The sequence below is a fragment of the Ceratotherium simum genome, chromosome 13 (assembly GCF_057802395.1).
Source record: "Ceratotherium simum simum isolate JZ-2026a chromosome 13, ASM5780239v1, whole genome shotgun sequence".
NCBI classification, from domain to species: domain Eukaryota; kingdom Metazoa; phylum Chordata; class Mammalia; order Perissodactyla; family Rhinocerotidae; genus Ceratotherium; species Ceratotherium simum.
Window position 1 is genome coordinate 55023791 of NC_141912.1, and position 18086 is coordinate 55041876.

An 18086-nucleotide genomic window follows, 5' to 3' on the forward strand; every position below is an offset into this window, starting at 1 on the left:
ATGCAAAGGATTTAAAATAGCCAAAACAACTTTGGAAAAGAAAAATAAAATTGGAAGACTCATACTATCTGACTTCAAGTCTTGCCCTAAAGTTAAGTAATCATGGTAGTATGGTCTTGGCCTAAGGATAAACATAACATCAGTGGAACAGAACATACCCTACATTTATGGTCAATTGATTTCTGACAAAAGTGATTTAATGGGGAAATGACAGTCTTTTCAACAGTGCTTTACAGCACTTTTGGGGAAAAATGTATCTTAAACCTCACCTCACACTTTATATAAGACTTAAAGTAGATCATAACTTGCCTGAACCTAAAAATATAAAAACTTCTAGACCCATGGTGTCCAGTATAGTAGCCACTAGACACATGTGGCTACTTAAATTTAAATCAATTCAAATTAAATTAAAAATTTAGTTCTTTAGCTGCAGTAGGCACATTTCAAATGCCCAGTAGCCATATGTGGCTAGTGGCTACAGTGCAGATATAGAAGTTTTCCACCATTGCAGAAATTTGTATAGGACAGTGCTATTATAGCAGAAAACAAGAAAAAAAATCTTTATGATCTCAGGATAGGCAAAGGTTTCTTAGATGGAACACAAAAAGTACAAACTATAAAAAAATTAATAAATAAAATTGTACTTCCTAAAAATTTGAAACTTCTACTCTTTGAAGAACTATATTTAGAAAATAAAAATGCAAGCCACAAACTTGAAGTAAATATTTGCAATATATATCAAAGGACTTATATCCAGAAAATACAGTCGCTTACAAAGTTAAGAATATAATAACAATACAATCCAGTAAGTCTACTCCTAACACCCAAGAGAAATGGAAAGATATCTCCATACAGAGTTGTAAATGAGTGTTCATAGAGGTTTTATTCAGAATAGTCCCACACTAGAATTAACCCAACTTTCCATAAATAGGTGAATGAATAATCAAATTGAAATACAGTCATACAAAGTAATACTATTCAGCAACAAAAAGGAATAAACTATTGATAGACACAACATCATGGATGAATCTCAAAAACACGCTGAATGAAAGAAGCCAGAAACAAAAGATTACATAATGTATGATTCCATTTATATGGAACTCAAAAAGAAAATTCTAATCTATAGTGACAGAAAGCAGATCAGGAGTTGCCTGGAGCTGGAAGAGGGATAAATTATCCAGAAAAGGCACAAGAAAACTATTTGAAGGTGATGGAAATATTCTATATCTTAATTGTGGTGGTGGTTTCATGGGCACATACATTTGTCAAAACCCATCAAAATATGGATGCATTTTACTGTATGTAAATTATGCCTCAACAAATTTGGTTTTTGTTTTAAAGTTAGCCAATTACATCTAATAAATATATTAGATTTATTTAGAATAGCCCCACACTAGAAGACAGTAAACAAAATCAAGTTTTAGTTTATATTTTGGGCTTTATGTAGGCAAAAAGGAAGGAAAAGAGAGCAAAGAGAAAGGCAGGATATAGAACAAACAGAACACAAACCCATTTCAGGCTATTTCAAAATTGTGAAGTGAGGAGGGAGAAATAGTTATTTGATTTATTTGGACTTATTTATTTTTACTTGAAGTACCTTTTGTGTAATCAGAAGTACAAAACCACTGCAATTATTTTTGCCCTCAGAATTTTTTCCCCTGAGTAACATTATGTACAAATTTCATTTCATAGGCGTTTAGACAAATCTTCATGTAAATACATATTTGGGAAAGAATGTTTCCTTGCCAATTTCCAATGCAGAAATTAGATAATACTAGGCATAAAAAGTTATGTGGTTGAATACTTTTCTTTAATTCCCATGCCAAAAGACCAGAATCTCTAATATTCAACAAGCTCTTCCAATTTCATCGGCAGTTAGTCTTGTGGAATACAGAAATTGGCACCAGAAAACCACATTATTCCACTGACAATTAGATAATGTGGTGATGTCCTTAGAAAGCACCAATATTAAACTAGTGGAACATCAGAAAAAAAGAAACTGTGAATTATGATTTTCCTTAGCAACATATGTATTTTTTTCCTATTACCCACTCCCCTCACTTTTCCCCTAAACTGACTAATTTTCTATCTAGTGTTTAGTGTTTTCAAAGCATTAAATTAGCTTGAATGCTTAAAATTCTTCAAAGTCTTATTTTCCTATTTACTATACAACAATATGAGATTTAGGGTTGTTAAAAAAGACATCACAGTGCTTCTTGTTTTTCACAAATTTTAAAATGGTAAAAAATATGTTTGAATACATCATTTGCTATATAGACACAGTAAGTTTCATTCAAATAATAAAAATCAGTTTTGCCAGAATCACAGAAGAAAGTAAATACTTTCACTTATCTCCAAAGAGTTAATGAATGAGTTTAATGAGTGAATAGATAAAATAGGAGTAATAATTTACAAAATATACCCCAAAAAGTACTAAAAATTCACCACTAGTTGCAGTTCTCAGCAACAATGAGGCTTTATTCCACACACTCTTAGTCAAGTCAAATGGATTTATTCACATATCACATATGTCAAGGAGCAGAGGAACTATGCAACACTCCCTACTGGCACTGCTAATCCCAACCATAGAAGCCACAATCTAGATTGCAGGCAGCCTGTTTAGTTAACGTAAAAGGACGGTAGTTTCCTAGCTGATCTGGGGTTACTGTGGCGCTGCCAGTGGTGATGATGGCATTAAAGTAGCAAGGACGAAAATACTGAATCCTACTTTACACATCCACAGTGAAGTGATGGTAGGATATTCCAGCAAAGAGCCTTCATTAACTCTGTTATATGGAAGATCAGAGAAAGAGTTAGGATCAAAGTTTGAGATGAGATCTGGTAATTGTCTGTATGGATCAAACTTGTCCATACTTTAGCAATTAGCCACAAATGACAAGTTGGTGACTAGCCTGAGACCTCCAGCTCCACTGGTAATTGTAACAGTTCACCTCTAATGGGTGCCTACCCTGTGTCGGGGCCTTGTTCTGTATTTGAAAATTATCACATTTAAAAACAATTCCCTGAAATATTATCACTGTTCTCTTTTCAGAGATGAGAATATTGGTACTATCATGACTAAGTTTAAGGGCACACAGTTACAAAATGGTAGCAGCTCTGTCCAAAACCTGTGCTACTAAAGAACTTGCTGGTTCCCTGTGTGGTTCTTCTCCTCATTGGGGGAAGTTTAATAGAAGCCAATCATCAGAAAGTTGTAATGATGATAGCTAATAGTTATTGAATACGTATTGTGTTCCAGGTACTCTACTAAGAATTTTGCTCAACTCAGCTTATAAAGGCACCACCATTACCCTCCTTTATATGATCTTTACACTAACAAATATAGTTCAAAAGAATTTCAAATCAAGCCTTGGCAAGAGCTGTACTTGAAAACATATTTTCAAACACTGCATGAAGCTTGCCCTTAAGAAGCACACAGACTCATGAGGGATAGTGACAAAAAACAACTGCAAAACAGAGCTAAAAATAGAAATGCCCTCATGGGAGGATGCTTAGGATGTTAGTGGAACACTTGAGAGAGGTCCCAACATTGACCTGAGATAGTCACTCTGAATGAAACCTGCAAATGACATTCCAAAGGACAGAAAAAAAAGGCAGTACAATGCCTTCCAAATGAACTAGATAAATTGTAGGCAGTGAAAAATTCTACCAGATGAACACAGCAGTAGAATGATTAGATGGGCTCCAATCACCAACTAGGCATTGCATTGCAACGTGGACTATATAGAAAGCACATTTTAGTTATATTAAGACTGAAAACATGAACTTTGGAGCCTGGCAGATCTGGGTTTGAATCTTGGATTCATCACTGCTAGTCATATGAAGCTCAGTGTTTTCATGTATAAAATGAAAATAGTATTGCCTACTCCTAAGGGAGCTGTGAACACTAAAGGAGGGACGTTTTTGAAGTCACTGAAGCAATAGTAGCTGCTGTTATGAATGTCTCTCTTCTGGCTTCCTACTGTGACTGTCGACAGAACTCAAGAACTCAGCAGGTCTCCTTTTGGCTCCTAGGACTCTAAAACCTGCCTGGGGCCATTAACATTTCACAGGGACAGACAATAGCATTCATCTTTTACTCTCCGGTGTTACTGGCGACAGCGATCATTTCTTATGTGAGCTAATGCCTCTAAAATTTTAACGAGTTTGCCTTAAAATGAACAATGGGATCGTGGTGTGATGTGGCATAGAACTAACCAGACTCAACTGTCTTTTTTCCCTATTTTTCCTTCATGGATGCCGCTTATTCCTATGAAGACTTAAAAATTTCCCCAACTTCCCATTTCTTAACGCATGAAGGAGTCTTCGTCAGTTAAATGAAAGCCAGAATAGCTGTTGACACTTCAATTTAGAGAAGCTGAGAAGGAAAAGTAAGTTTTCTTAGGTGAACTTAAATATATTGTTATCAAAGGGATCCCTGGGCAGGTAGATTAGAAACAAAGAATCTTAGATGTTTCTGAAATTTTAAAGAAAATAAATTCAGAAAATGTCTGACCGATTCTTAACATTCTTTCCTTTTATCCACAACAAACACCATCTTTAACCAAAGACTTTTTCTTCTGCATTACTCATTTGTATAAACAAAATGCTAATTAGCATTAACATTTTGCATCTAAAAATGGTAAGTTAACTCACAAGATCTGTGATGAAAGCAATCCTCCAACATTACATTCTGCTCCTTTCCCTTCGTTATTCCTCCAATTTTTTTTAAACTAGACCCATTGTTTCCCTGGACCCATAATTACAGAAGCAAAACATGAGAATATTAACTATATTTCAATCTTTTCACTTATGTGGGCATCAGGAGGTCTATCCTTTGAACACATGCGAGTCCACTGCTATGAGGAAAACCTCTTCTCCATGGCAAGGCCATCCCCGCCCCAGTCTCTACCGTTGCGTTCTCACGGGTTCCTGTCTGAATACTATCTGAAGTATACTTCCTGACTACAGTGAAGCCTCGCCTGAGCTACCTTTGAGGATGTGCCCTTTCTACTGAGCCACATCCCACCAAGCAAGCTTCCCCCTTTCCATTTTGCCTCAGTCTGTGCAAGGACCAAACGATTCCTTTTTTTCCAGAGCGCTAAGCAATCCTCAAAGGCTCAATTGTCCAGTGAATTCTGTCTAGTACAGAAGTTTAATGAGTCTCCGAGAAAAGACAATACATTTCTGACGGCATTTCTGAAATTACATCTAAATACTCCTGATTTTCTTAGTTTCTATCACTTCTTCACATGTCATTTAGAATGAGTTATTAAATACATTTCTTAAGCTCTGGATCTGGAAATATTTGTTTTATTGCATATTGCCAGAGAAAGAGGTTTCTAGTAGGAGCCTTCCAGGGTAACCACTGCTCAACTACTTAAACAGGGAGGCCATTAGACTGAGGCGGCTTTAAGGCCTTAGCAGCTACATAAGCAAACCCAAACCTAAGCCTGTAGCGCCTCCAGGTTAAGAAATTGAAACCTAAGGACAACCGATCACAAACAGCCAACTAAACTTCCCCAATGAGGCAACTGCTTAAGCTGTAGCCAATCAAATACTTCCCTTGCTTTGCTTCTGCCTCTTCTCTATAAAAGTCTCTCCCGCTCCTGTCGGTGGAGCGCTCCTAACCACGCCCCGTTTTGGCACCTGTAGGGTTAGAATTTATTTTTCCTCAAGTAAACTCTCAAAATTTTTACTATGCCTCAGTTTACCTTTTAACACCACAAACGACTGACAAATGAGTTAGACACTGTGGCCCAAGCTCCTCCTTTTTAATAATTTTTAAGGAAAGTTCAGAACTTAATTTTAACGATTTCTGTTATAAAATTCATCATGAGGAGAAATAGAGGAAATCCCTTAAATGGGGAGTAAAAGATATAACATCCTACTTTGTTTTCAGTTCTCACAGGAGAGGACAATGCGATGGAACGTGGCCTAGTCTCTGGAGACAGAAGGATTTAGGTTTGGACTCTTACTGTTCCCCTAATTCCTGTGTAACCGTGAAAAATCTGCACCTGAATTTCTTTAATATGTAAAATACATACAAGTTACATACTTCATACAGTTAATTCCAAGATGAATAAAGCTATTATTAAAGTTTACAGAATCAAGTTTGTTGCTGGAAAATCCCTAGGAGAGGTCACAGATGGAAAATAGTTTCAAATTGATTTCCCTCTAAATCCAACCCACATGCTCAGATCCTCGCTTTCCCTGTCTACTCCCCATCCCCTTAATCTCACCACTTCAGTCTAAGGCAAAGAAAATCACATCTAAATTAGATTTCACATTCCTCCCGGCAATCATTAACAATCGCTGGGATTTGGCTCTAAAAACTTTTATTCATCATTTCTGATTTAAGGGCTTCTTCCCCTTAAAGATGTTTCGTCCTAGAATTTAGGCCAACTGCAGACGATCTGGGGAGACTGGGGTATATCCTTTTATTTAATCAGCTAATTTGATTTATTGAGCGTTTCCAAACAAGAGGACACCCATTTCATAGACTTTTAGCTCCTCATCAAACATGGTCTGCTTTACCTCAGTGTCCACGTCATATAATTAAAACTTACCCATCACGTTCTTACACCTGTGCAGGTGACAAATGCCCATTGCATTTATACCATCAGATGTTCTTAAAGGATCACAGCACGAGTAAAACGATATTTTTTTGAATCTTAGGCATGGGGAAATTAATAAACAGAAACCTCATTAAATTGGAGTTCCGACGCCAAAACGGGGGGAGCTCTGGCCCACTACACTGAAACCAGAGCTCAGTGGAGGAAGAAAGACTTCCTCTTCTTGACGGGCAAGAAGCTCAGCCAATGACACTGTGACAATTCAGCCAATGAAAAGCCACTACACATATGTTCCTCCAATGGACACTTTGTTTACCATAGCCCTTCCCACTTCCTCTTTCCCTCTATAAAACAGTTTCTCCTTCCTTCCTGTTGGGGGACTTGCGTGTGGCTTCCCGTGCTTGCAGCGCTGAAGTTGCAATTCCTGGCTAATCCTGAATAAACTCATTCTTGCTAGAGAAATAACTGGCTATTTAAGGTCAGCAGGCATCAGCGAGAAAGAAAAACAGATACATTTCATAGTTGTTATTAGTAAAAGGCTGGTGTGAATAAGACTTGGCAGTGGAGATTTCTGGTTACTATCGGAGCTAGCATCAAAAAACAGGCTGGCATGCTTTGCCCCAGAGGAAGCCTGAAATAAATACCTTCCCGTTTGCATTCCAGACCACGGTTCTCAGGATGACCATACCAACATTTTCAAGAGAGGCCCCTTGAAGACACAGCCATGAGCCCTGCACAAGCTCATCCTGTGTGCAACAACCAGGTGGAAGCCTAAAACGTTTGGTTCATACTTTATCTCACACTCTAACAGTAAGCCCTCACCTTCCTGGAGCCACTGAGGACACTGCGGGTACATTCTGGAAGTTATCCATGATTTTAGTAGAATCAATAGGTGGTCCTTTATTTTCCTATCCCTTCTGCCTCTGTCCTATCCTCTTATATCTTCACCTTCAACCTCAGTGCCACTGTAATGACACTTAGCTTCTCCACTTCCAATCTTGCCTGGTTTCATCTATGCTCACTGTAGCCAGACTGATCTATCTGCAGGGCAAATCTCTTCCTGCTATTCCCTCCTTCAAATCCTGTAAGATTCTTGGATATCTCCTCATTCCATCTCCATCCCTTTTCCCATTCCAAATATCTCTACCCTTATCTTTTGCCACCCTCTACGACCAGCTTTCTAAAACCTAAAAATATAGAATTACTTTCACTTCCATTGAGCTGTGTTCTCTGGCTAAAGGCCTTTGTATAGCTATTTTCTCTGCCTCTAAGGCAAGCCAAGCACACCAGAATCTGTGGTGGAGCCCAAGCAAGGGAATGTTTTTAAAGCTCCCTCGTGATTCTAATGTACAGCCAGGGTGGAAAAACACAGTAACTTAAACCCTTTTGTTTAGAGATAAAGAAACAAATTCAGAGACGTTATCAGATTCATCCAAGGTCACATGTCACATGACTCTACCTTTTTTGTTGTAAAAAAAATTTCAAAATTTCATTTTGAATTTCACTCTATAAGAGCTGTAGACACTTTTCAAATTTTATTTTTTAACACTATTTTGAAATGGCAACTGAACTGGGGGCATGATGGAAAAGCACTGTCACTGTTTCTCAGTTCTGCCTTATTCAAAATGACTCTAGTGAGCTATTTCAAGTTGTCATTTTCATCTAAGATATCAATCCGAGACTTTTGAAATCTATTTATTCAAAATTCCTCTGTGAAACCTACTTTGGGGAAGGCAGAACCCAGAAATACTTTAGTGAGTAGGAACAGTAATATTCCTTAATTCAAATGTGCTATTTGGGTCAAAATTAAATTTTTCTATTTACCTTTTAAAGATAAAGTTTTGTTAAAACATTCCAGAGAAAGCTTTGCAGCTCAATTTAACTAAAGTATGGGTTTATTTCTGGTCTTTTCTCTTAAAACTAGACGGACTCAACATGAGTTTCCCTCTGTGCTCCCATCGTGCCCTGCAGCCCTCAAGTATTAGGCTCTCAGTGCTTTAGCCAGAGAGCTGCTAATCTCTTGTGTTGACATTTTATACAATCAACTGTCCCAGGATGATAGGATGTGTGGTGTGACTCTTCACTGTCATCTCTAGGTAATGATAAGGACAGCTTTCTGCCTCCCAGAGGCACAACACAGCCAAAATACCAACAGGCCAGATCAGTAACTGAGGAAGACCAGGAGTGAGCTTCAAACCTCTCCTTTGACAATAAATTTATTAATCTGAAGAATTAATCAAAGCTTCTAGCCAGAGCACTTTAATTAAACAAACTGAACTATTTAAAGATAAAGCTGATAGGCAAGACATCAAAATATAAATGGCTTCATTAACTGGGGTTTAGGAGTTCAACTTATGAAAACCATGTTTTTTTTCTTCTTTGGAACAATTAAGTTTTAAGGATCTAAGTCTAACCATACTTACAAAACTGACAAAATGTTCAGGCTAAATACATATAGTGATAGTTTATATGATTAATGTAATGAGAAAAAGGTTACCAAAGCTTCTTTGTGTGTGTTTGTGTGTGTGTGTGTGTGTGTGCGCGTGTGTGTGTGTGTCTGTGTATTTTGCTGCCCCCTACTGGGGATCAAAGAATGATTTGTAGCTCCATCCCAACTGAAAACTTCTTCAGATTGGAAATTTACTAATTACCTGGTAAAGTTCTAAGAACCAGGGATAAAATATAGTTAATAAAATAAATACAGATAATAAAATACCCCAAGACTATAAATCCCAAGGATTTGTTAGTTTTTTTCCCTAAATTGTTTCTACTTTACATTTTAGACCAAGATGATCAAAATCTGGCAAAGACTGCCTTTACTAAGAATTGTTTTTGCCCTTAAAACAGAGTTTCATTCTGAATGGCAATCAACCAGATTAAGTTCATCAGTATTAGTTATACAGATATATAGTGTTTTAAATAAGTTTTTTTAAATATTTCATCTCAAGATTCACTAATCCCATATTTTCCGTGTGGCTCTGGTAAACTGATTTTATTCCACTGATTAATTTTTTTGTTTCATCTCATTTAATCCTCATAATACTATTAAGTACTATTAATATTCCCCATTTAACATATGAAGAAATTTAGGCACAAAGGTAAATAAATGTTCTGAAGACTTATAACTAGAAAAGGAAAGTGGGGATTTGAAGCCAGGCAACCTTGCTACAGAGGCCGTGCTCTTATGAGTCCACTAAAAGGCCTTGCCTGTCACATGGTGCTAATGTGCCACTATGGTGCAAAATGTGCTCACAGGACAAAATCATTCACCTCTTCATTCTGAAAAATCAGTGGATTATGGGTTAGTCTCAAATTTGTCTAAGGCAAAAGTATGTGAGGACGTAACATACTGTGATAAATTATAGAAATATTTCATCTTGAGATACCAATTTTAAAAGCAAGGACACTGAAAATAAACATGGTTTATATTCCAGAGGTTTGTTTTTCTTGGAATTTTCCATGCTTTTTCTCACCCCCCCCCCAAGCTTTGCTCATTTTCATTATCTTGACATGACTTAGTTATGCTAATGCCTCCTACCCTTTCAAATCTCAGTTTATGATCTTTCAGGAAACGTTCCCTACCCTCATCTGTTCTGTCAGCTCAGTCTGTTATAACAAAGTATCCTAGATTGAGTGGCCTAAACAAAAAAAATTTATTTTCTCAAAGTTCCAGAGGCTGAAGTCCATCAGGGTGAGCTCTCTTCCTGGCTTATAGACAGTAGCCTTATCACTGTGTATTCACACGGCTATTCCTGCATGCAGGTGGAGAGAGAGAGATCTCCTTCTTCCTCTTTTTATAAGGTCACCAATCCTATCAGGTTAGGCCCCTGCCTTTATGACCTCATTTAACCTTAATTCCCCCCTAAAAGCCCTATCTCCAAATATGGTCACATGGGTTAGGGCTTCAACAGATGGATTTGGGAGCAACACAGTTCAGTCCACAGCATTACCCTATACATTTCTATAGCACTTTCTCCTTTCTTAGAATGGATGTAATGGAATCACCTGTTTACTTACCTGTGCCTCATTAGACACGAGTTCGCTCAGGCCAGAATCTGTAACTATATTGCTGTTATCTTCCTGGCACAGTCCTGGCACTTAATGGCCATGGGTCAATGCTGATTGAATGAATGAAGAAATGATACCAACTACTCCATTCTGCTCCTTTACCGGCTCTTAACAGCAAATACCATAATTAGCAGGGGCAGTATTCTTATGCCTAAGCAGATACCTGGGGCCTGCTGGAGATAGAACATCAAACTAGGCCTTCTGCTAATTCCGCTACTAGACGTCATGGACTTCAGTCTCCTCCAAGATCCTCATCAAAGTGGTAGAATGGCATATGCCAATAAAGCTAAACACTGATCAACAGCCATTCCTGGGCCAGGAAGCAGGCACTGCACCTGTCTAGCTGAGTAGCACACCAACTGAATTTCTAAATTCTTATTTCATATGAACCTGTTATTTAAGAATAGGGTAAATAATTTACTAAATTATATCCATTGAATAAATGACGATGTGATATGGATAATACACTCAACAATCAGTTAAAATTAAATATAAAAAGACACTGCAATCAGGCCTGTACAAAACTTTATTGTACTTTGAATAACAAGCATGTAACAAAATTTAGAGCATACGGATGAAATATCTCAAATTATGCTCCTTATAAAAGCATTAAGTACAGTACACAGAAACTGTTCATAATATTTTAAAGTCTGCTAAAAGTATCAAGACATAATAGGATCTGTGTAGTTACCTTTCCTTTCAACTAGAGCATTTATTCCCATTAGCTTTGCTACAATGAAAGATAACATATATGAACATACACATATAATAAATGAAATGGAAAATGAAGGCACACAACAAACATTCCAATTACTAAGCAAGTATGAAGAAAAACGTCTTTTTAGTACCTCTGAACTTGCACTTCCTTCAAACATATTGACCGGGTACAATGAAACTTTTTTCCAAAATGTTTTTAATGTTATATAATTTTGACCATTCTCAATGTAATCAATACTCTTCCTTCGCATCATCATTAATCAAATTTGAGAATTTGCAAATGTAATAAGAAACCCATTAATCTCATTCAGAGGTGATTATTCAAAGCATTGAACAACTAGCAGTCCATTGCCCCTATACAACAAGCACAGATACTGGAGTAAATGATATGGCAAACAGTCTGTCCCAGCTGAATATCAGCCCTGATCTTATTTCCAATGACCAGATCCATGTTTTGGCTAATGTAGAAGCATAAGCTATGAGATATGAGACATGAAATTCACACAGACATGAAACTGAACTCAAATACTCTGCTGCATGGAGGCTGAATGTGAAATATTTCACAGTGACTGAAATTGGCTAACAGGCAATGGTGGTTTTTTTATATCCAACTTTGATTAAAACAAATGGACTTACAAGAAACCCTTGAGATTTAGTTAATGCTACTAATCTAAAGGTTCTGAATTACTGAGGAGCCTTTAAAATCAGTACATGTGACCTTTTATATATTTTTCCTTAAGGAAAAAAATAATAATAAAAACACCGAGGTACTTTAGTTTCTTTTCAAGGGATTACTGTTATCATCTTCCTGAGATGCAAAAGACCACAGAAGAAAAGCACCATGCCTAGGTTGCTGAATGAGGCATCAGACACTAATAGTTTGGTCCTTTTCTGAATGGATCCCTTCCGACAATTACACTAAAACATAGTGATGGATCACAGATGCCAGGGGGGCCTGGTTGCCCTTGAATTCCAGGTTTTCCATGATCTCCATCTTTGCCTGGGAGACCTGGGTCTCCTGGAGGACCTTCTTTGCTTATTCCAGGAGGGCCCTCCGGACCTAAGAAGGGACATTAGCAATATATGAACAGAGGAGTTTGGTTTTTGATGGTGATATAGTTGATTCCATAAGAAATTTAAACTGAAAAAAAAAATCTCTTGAAAATTTTACATATTTGTACTAATGTGAAAACAAGAGGCAATCTCTTGGTTATTCTGTATACCTTCCATTTGGAAAAGAACTATTCAAAAGTAATCAGTAAATTTTGTAAAACGAGTCTAAGCTATATTAATATAGCAATCATGCTGCTGATTAAGACAACGAGCTAACATTCTAAAATTTCAGTTTTTTGGTTGTCCAAACTTATTTCTTCCTTTCGGTATATTTTTTTGCCAATATTATTATAAATTAACAGGTGATACATCAGTAAGCTAAAACTCTAATGAAGTCATTTTTGTGCCATATTTGTAGTAAAAATGACTATTTCCATTATACATATTTTTTAGTTTCCACATCTAAATACATTGTCATTACCATAGTATAATAGTGATCAACACATAAAGGTGTTATAGCACTAATTTGTGAACCATTGCACAGTTAGTTCAATTAGCATGCTCAAAGAAAGGAGAGTTAACTTAGGATACTAGCCTTTAAAAGTTGATTACTCAAAATCACAAAAACAAAACATTCAGGTTTGGGATGGAGCAGAGTGGTTTGGGGCACTTCCTACTATTAATACTTTCACTACTACTACTACTAAACATTTATTTAGCACGTTACTACAACTGTAGGCATTGTTCTAAGTGTTTTACATAAACAATATTAAATCGCTTGATCTACCCAAAAGCCTCATGAGGTAATAAGATCTAAAACAATAATAATAGTACATCTTTATTGAAAACATAACTATGATTGTCATGCACTGTTCTGAAAGTGCTACATGTATTAACTCATTTAATCTTCCCATAATGTCACGATGCAGATAACATCTCATCACCATTTGAAAAACGAGGAAACTAAGGCACGGCAAAGTTAAATAACACAGCTGGCAGATGTTGACTTAAGAGTCTGTTTCAGCATTATTCTGCTTCCCTGAGAATCGTGAAGATGAAACAGTGACATCCACTAGATAAGCATGGGTGACTAACACCATTCGAGAACTATTCTAAGGGGTAGTATTCTAAGTCTAAATGATAAGCCAAAGAGAATCATGAAGGACTCATCAATATAATATAGGAAAAAAATTCTAGTAGTTAGAGCTCAATGTGTTGAATGTGAATCACTCAAAAAAGGAAACAAATGTCTTGGTTTCAAATTTTTTGACGTAGATTTATAGTGATTTTCTTAAAGCAACCCGTGCAGCAACACTTCTGAGCATAGACCAGCTCTTACCTGGGGGACCAGGAGGACCTTGCTCTCCAGGGTACCCAAACCCTTGGTTCCCCTTTGCCCCATTTCTTCCGGGTAGGCCTGCAGAGCGTCAAAGATGGGAGTAAGCTTACTTTTTCTATAAAATCACTTCCTCTCAGATTGTTTCTTTCAAAGATGTTAATACACACACTGAAAGAAAAGTAAATCTTTTGACACCTATTTATTATTACTTATGGGAAACAGAATTTTTGAAGCAAAAATTTCTAAAATTATCAGTGGTCTACAAAGATTTAATGGGGATTAAATATCAAAAAAGGAAAATTGTTTGGGATTATTAGCCCTTTCTTTTAATCGTATTTGTTCTTTTATTACTTCATGAAACATCTAAATTGCTTATATAATATTAAATAAAAAGGGAAGAATTACCAACTAACATTTCACATAAACATTCAAAGGCAAAGAGAAGTAAGTTGTGGGCTATTTAGAAGTTCGGCCACAAAACATAATTTTTCCTATAACATAAACAAAAAATTGAATAAGGTAACAGAATTTACCCAGGCAAAATAAAGGAAATGGTGTCTGTAATTTTCTGTTTAACGACCTTATTGGACTCAAGCAAAGTTTCTAAATGCATTATCAACATTTTCTAATTTGTAACTTCACATGCTTCACAACTTTGACTTTTATTTTAGAATATTGTTTCAAGAAAATAGAATAATTGCTCTTTAACTCAGTTGACAAATTATTTAAAGGCATGGGATACAAAAATTTTTTGTCAACATGAAAATAAAGATAAACTCTTGCCTATGAAATCAATGTAGGGTGTGAACACAAAAAATATTCTTTTTTGTTGTTCATTTTCTTTTGCACACAAATTAAGTACCTTTGAACCCTCTGGCACCTGGGCGTCCAGGAGCACCCACTAATCCAGGAACACCATCTCTTCCTGGCAGACCAGGAAATCCTCGGGGACCTTCTGGGCCTATGGGACCGGGTGGCCCAGGAATACCAGGGGAACCATGTTGGGACTGGCAATGATCACAATTATGAATCCTTCCACTCTGAAGTAAGACTGGTAGCTGGGCTTAAAAACAAAGAAACCCCATCCCTTATGTTTAAATGGTGACTGGGTATTAATAATATCTTTAATATTTTTTTTCAATGTACAGGTGCATACTATTGGCCAATAATTTCACTTCTAGGAATTTAACTGTGGAAATATTCATTCATTCATTTCCATAACTATGGAAATATTCTGTGCAATAATTTTATTGTAGCAATTGCTTAAAATAGGGGGGGAAAGTAAAAGTACCCCCCAAAAAGAAATTGGTAAATTATAGACATCCATATTTATGAATTAAATTATCAGAATTATGTCAGAAAAGAAAATTTAATTAATGGTGAAATAATTATAAATTGCTTTATTAAAAAGATTACAAAAGGGTATGTATATATTTCATTTTTATAAAAATACTCATCTAGGAAAAAAAGATAGGGTTTTATAAATGCCCTTTATTTTCTTCTTTATCTTAAACTACATCTTTTATAATTTCTACCAAGAATTTGTATTACTTTTGTAATTTGAAAAAAGTTATTAAAGTCTCTATGTTTGAGACTTACCTCTTAATACATCAGTGCAAACTTGTCGGATAAACTGTTCTGAAAATTCTCTCCCCTGCATCAAAGTATTAGGAGTTATAACATGTACATACTAAGAAAAAGCAATGCAAATCTGAAAACTATGAAAGAAGCAGAATACCTACAGGCTTCCCATCCAATCCCGGAGGACCCTGAGGACCTGTTTCCCCAGGTTGCCCCTGGGGACCTGCAGGCCCCATCAGGCCATCCACTCCAGATTCTCCTTTTGGTCCAATGGCACCTCTGACACCAGGTTCTCCCTTTTCACCGCTCTAAAACCAAAAGAAGTCTTCAAAAGTTCTATTTAAATATTTCAGAAGGTAACATTGCATCATTAAAGTGCTTTAGGATATACATATGTATATACGTAAGTTATATAGGAAACAGATGGGAAATATTGTTATTGATCAGGAGGAAAATTTCTTATCATATTAAACTGTCACTTATCCATCGATCCATCCATCCATCCAATCCTACAAATATTCCCTATTTATTGAGTATATCGCATAGGCAATATGTATAGTGCCAGAGATACAACAATGAACATGACACAGTCCTTTTCTCAAGGATTCTAAATTCTAGAGATAGACAAATACGGAAACACACAATATTCTTCATGGAAAAATGTGTAGAAAAAGCTTAGCTCCTAATCTAGAAGAAAAGCCAATAATAATGGCAAATTCATAACATTTCATAGCTAATTCAATGAATCTACATAGTCTGGAAATCATTATTTAAGAACTACTGAAGAACATGAAAGACATTTCTGTTTGCGATGTCAATAGCTAGATTTGCACAGTATTGAAAATTCAAGCAATAAACACTGAACAGAGGGAGCATAACACGTGCAGAAACATACCTCTCCTTTTGCACCATGATGCCCTGGAATTCCCTTTGAAAATTAAGAGCAAAAAAAAACTATAATAAATGTGCAAGCTACAGTACTAGTAATGTGGCATGCACCTTTTCCCACATATTTAATTGAACTTTAATTTTCAGTTTGGAAAATATTGATAGAATAGTGACAGAATTACACATACAAGAGACCTTCTTTTGCCTTTTTAAAGGAGAGTAATGACTAGACAATATGCTAACTGGTCATATAAAAATGTTAATTTTTTTTTTTTTTTGTGAGTGTTGATAGAGATAGAGTTGATAGAGAGCCAAGAGGGAGAAATGAATATGGAAATAATATACGATTATTAGGTTTATTTTTAAAAAAACAGGGGCTGTATGGTAGTAAATATTAGAAGGTTATTGCTAAATAGAAAAGTAGTTAAGACATTTATAAAAATCTGAGCAAAAATCAAACTGCGAAAAAATGAAGACGTGGTCCCTAGGAAGTACTGGCTGGAGGTCCAGGGGATTGCTTAAGGCTGGTACTGAAGCCACAATAGCCAGCACTTTAAAAATGTTAATTTACATAACTGTTTCATTCTTAGATATGAATAGTTTCATACGCTGCAGGTCAAATATATAGGTTCGAATGAGATTCTATCTGAATTCTATTTAAATTCTCTTCTGAATTTGAAATATATTACTATTTTAATGAAAATTAAAACTGAAATCAGGTAAGATAAGGCATTTTATTCTTTTATTCTATGATTAATATAAGTATTCTATTTTCCCAAGTCTATGTTCTGAAAATTAAATTTTGATTGAGTACTATTGATAAAAGATGAGTGAAAGCAAAGATACCATTAAAAGTGATTAATAGGGAAGAAAAACCTATTTGTCCTATGCCTAAACCACTCGCTGCTGGTAATTCAGAGATCAGAGAAGCAGTATGATGTACAGCATCATATTTTTTTTCCAGTGATATAAATACTAGGGAGCCCATACATGAAGATCGCTTGTCATTACAATCACAGGATACATCTGGATGGTTCTATTAAATTATTTCCCTCGTCTCTTTTACATATGCATTCCAATGACATATATTAGAGATGATAAAAACTTTCAGGAAAGGCATTAAAAGTTTGTATTTTTGAAATTCATGGTACACTCAGACTCTAAGATCAGTTCAGGAAAGATTATAGCTCTCACAACACTGGTAGGATTTCATTATTCAAATTTAAAATTTAAAATTGATGTTCTGCAGTTCAGTATGAATTTAGTGTATAACATGTCACACAATGAAGTTTGAGTATTTATTTTGATTTATTTCCAGGTTCCTTAAACATAGATATCCAAATTAGACAGAAGGGAAGAAAAATTAGGTAAAATCATTGCATGGCACAGAGAAAGGTAGATTCTCAAAATTGGAGCATCAAAACACTAACTTAGTTTTCATATAAAAATCTATTAATGAGGAAAACACTCTCTGTAAGCCCATTCTTTAAATATTAAGGTTTCTGAAGAAACGCAGGAGTGTTTCCTAGCAGACATAATCCTACAACTGGAGCCAGTGTAAGAGGAAAGATAAAATAGTAAGTTCTCTGGACTAGGACTGAATTAGAGCTGAAACTGAAAACAGCTGTCATCTGAGAATCCACCAAGATCATTTCGTGAGAGAAACAGTGACTTGGACTCCATTCACAACATGCAGGCCAACAAGTTACACACGTGCAGGACTTGGTAGGATGATAGGTAACGAAGACTTTGTTTACTGAAAGAGCTTGGCATGACTATTCAGCTGCCGAAAAGCAACAGCTGCTCTGCTCCCCAGGTACTCAGTACAGGCTTGGTTCCTGGGGTGGGGGTGAGGGGGCGGGGTG

General features: G+C 36.2%; 1 protein-coding gene and 1 pseudogene across 1 annotated transcript in view; both read right to left on the reverse strand.

Annotated features, from left to right (window-relative positions):
* Window positions 1-11075, reverse strand: part of LOC147915733 (serine/threonine-protein kinase MARK2 pseudogene) — a 28280-nt pseudogene extending 17205 nt beyond the window's left edge.
* Window positions 11076-11151: 76 nt separating this feature from the next.
* The window catches only part of COL21A1 (collagen type XXI alpha 1 chain), a 165119-nt gene continuing 158184 nt past the window's right edge, over window positions 11152-18086 (reverse strand). The window contains exons 25-30 of the mRNA XM_087438735.1: window positions 16229-16261; window positions 15495-15641; window positions 15352-15406; window positions 14615-14815; window positions 13753-13830; window positions 11152-12420 (exon numbers count right to left, since the gene is read on the reverse strand). Of these exons, the coding sequence (XP_087294861.1) occupies window positions 12233-12420; window positions 13753-13830; window positions 14615-14815; window positions 15352-15406; window positions 15495-15641; window positions 16229-16261 (702 nt within the window). The 3' untranslated portion in view covers window positions 11152-12232. The remainder of the gene's footprint in view (window positions 12421-13752; window positions 13831-14614; window positions 14816-15351; window positions 15407-15494; window positions 15642-16228; window positions 16262-18086) is intronic.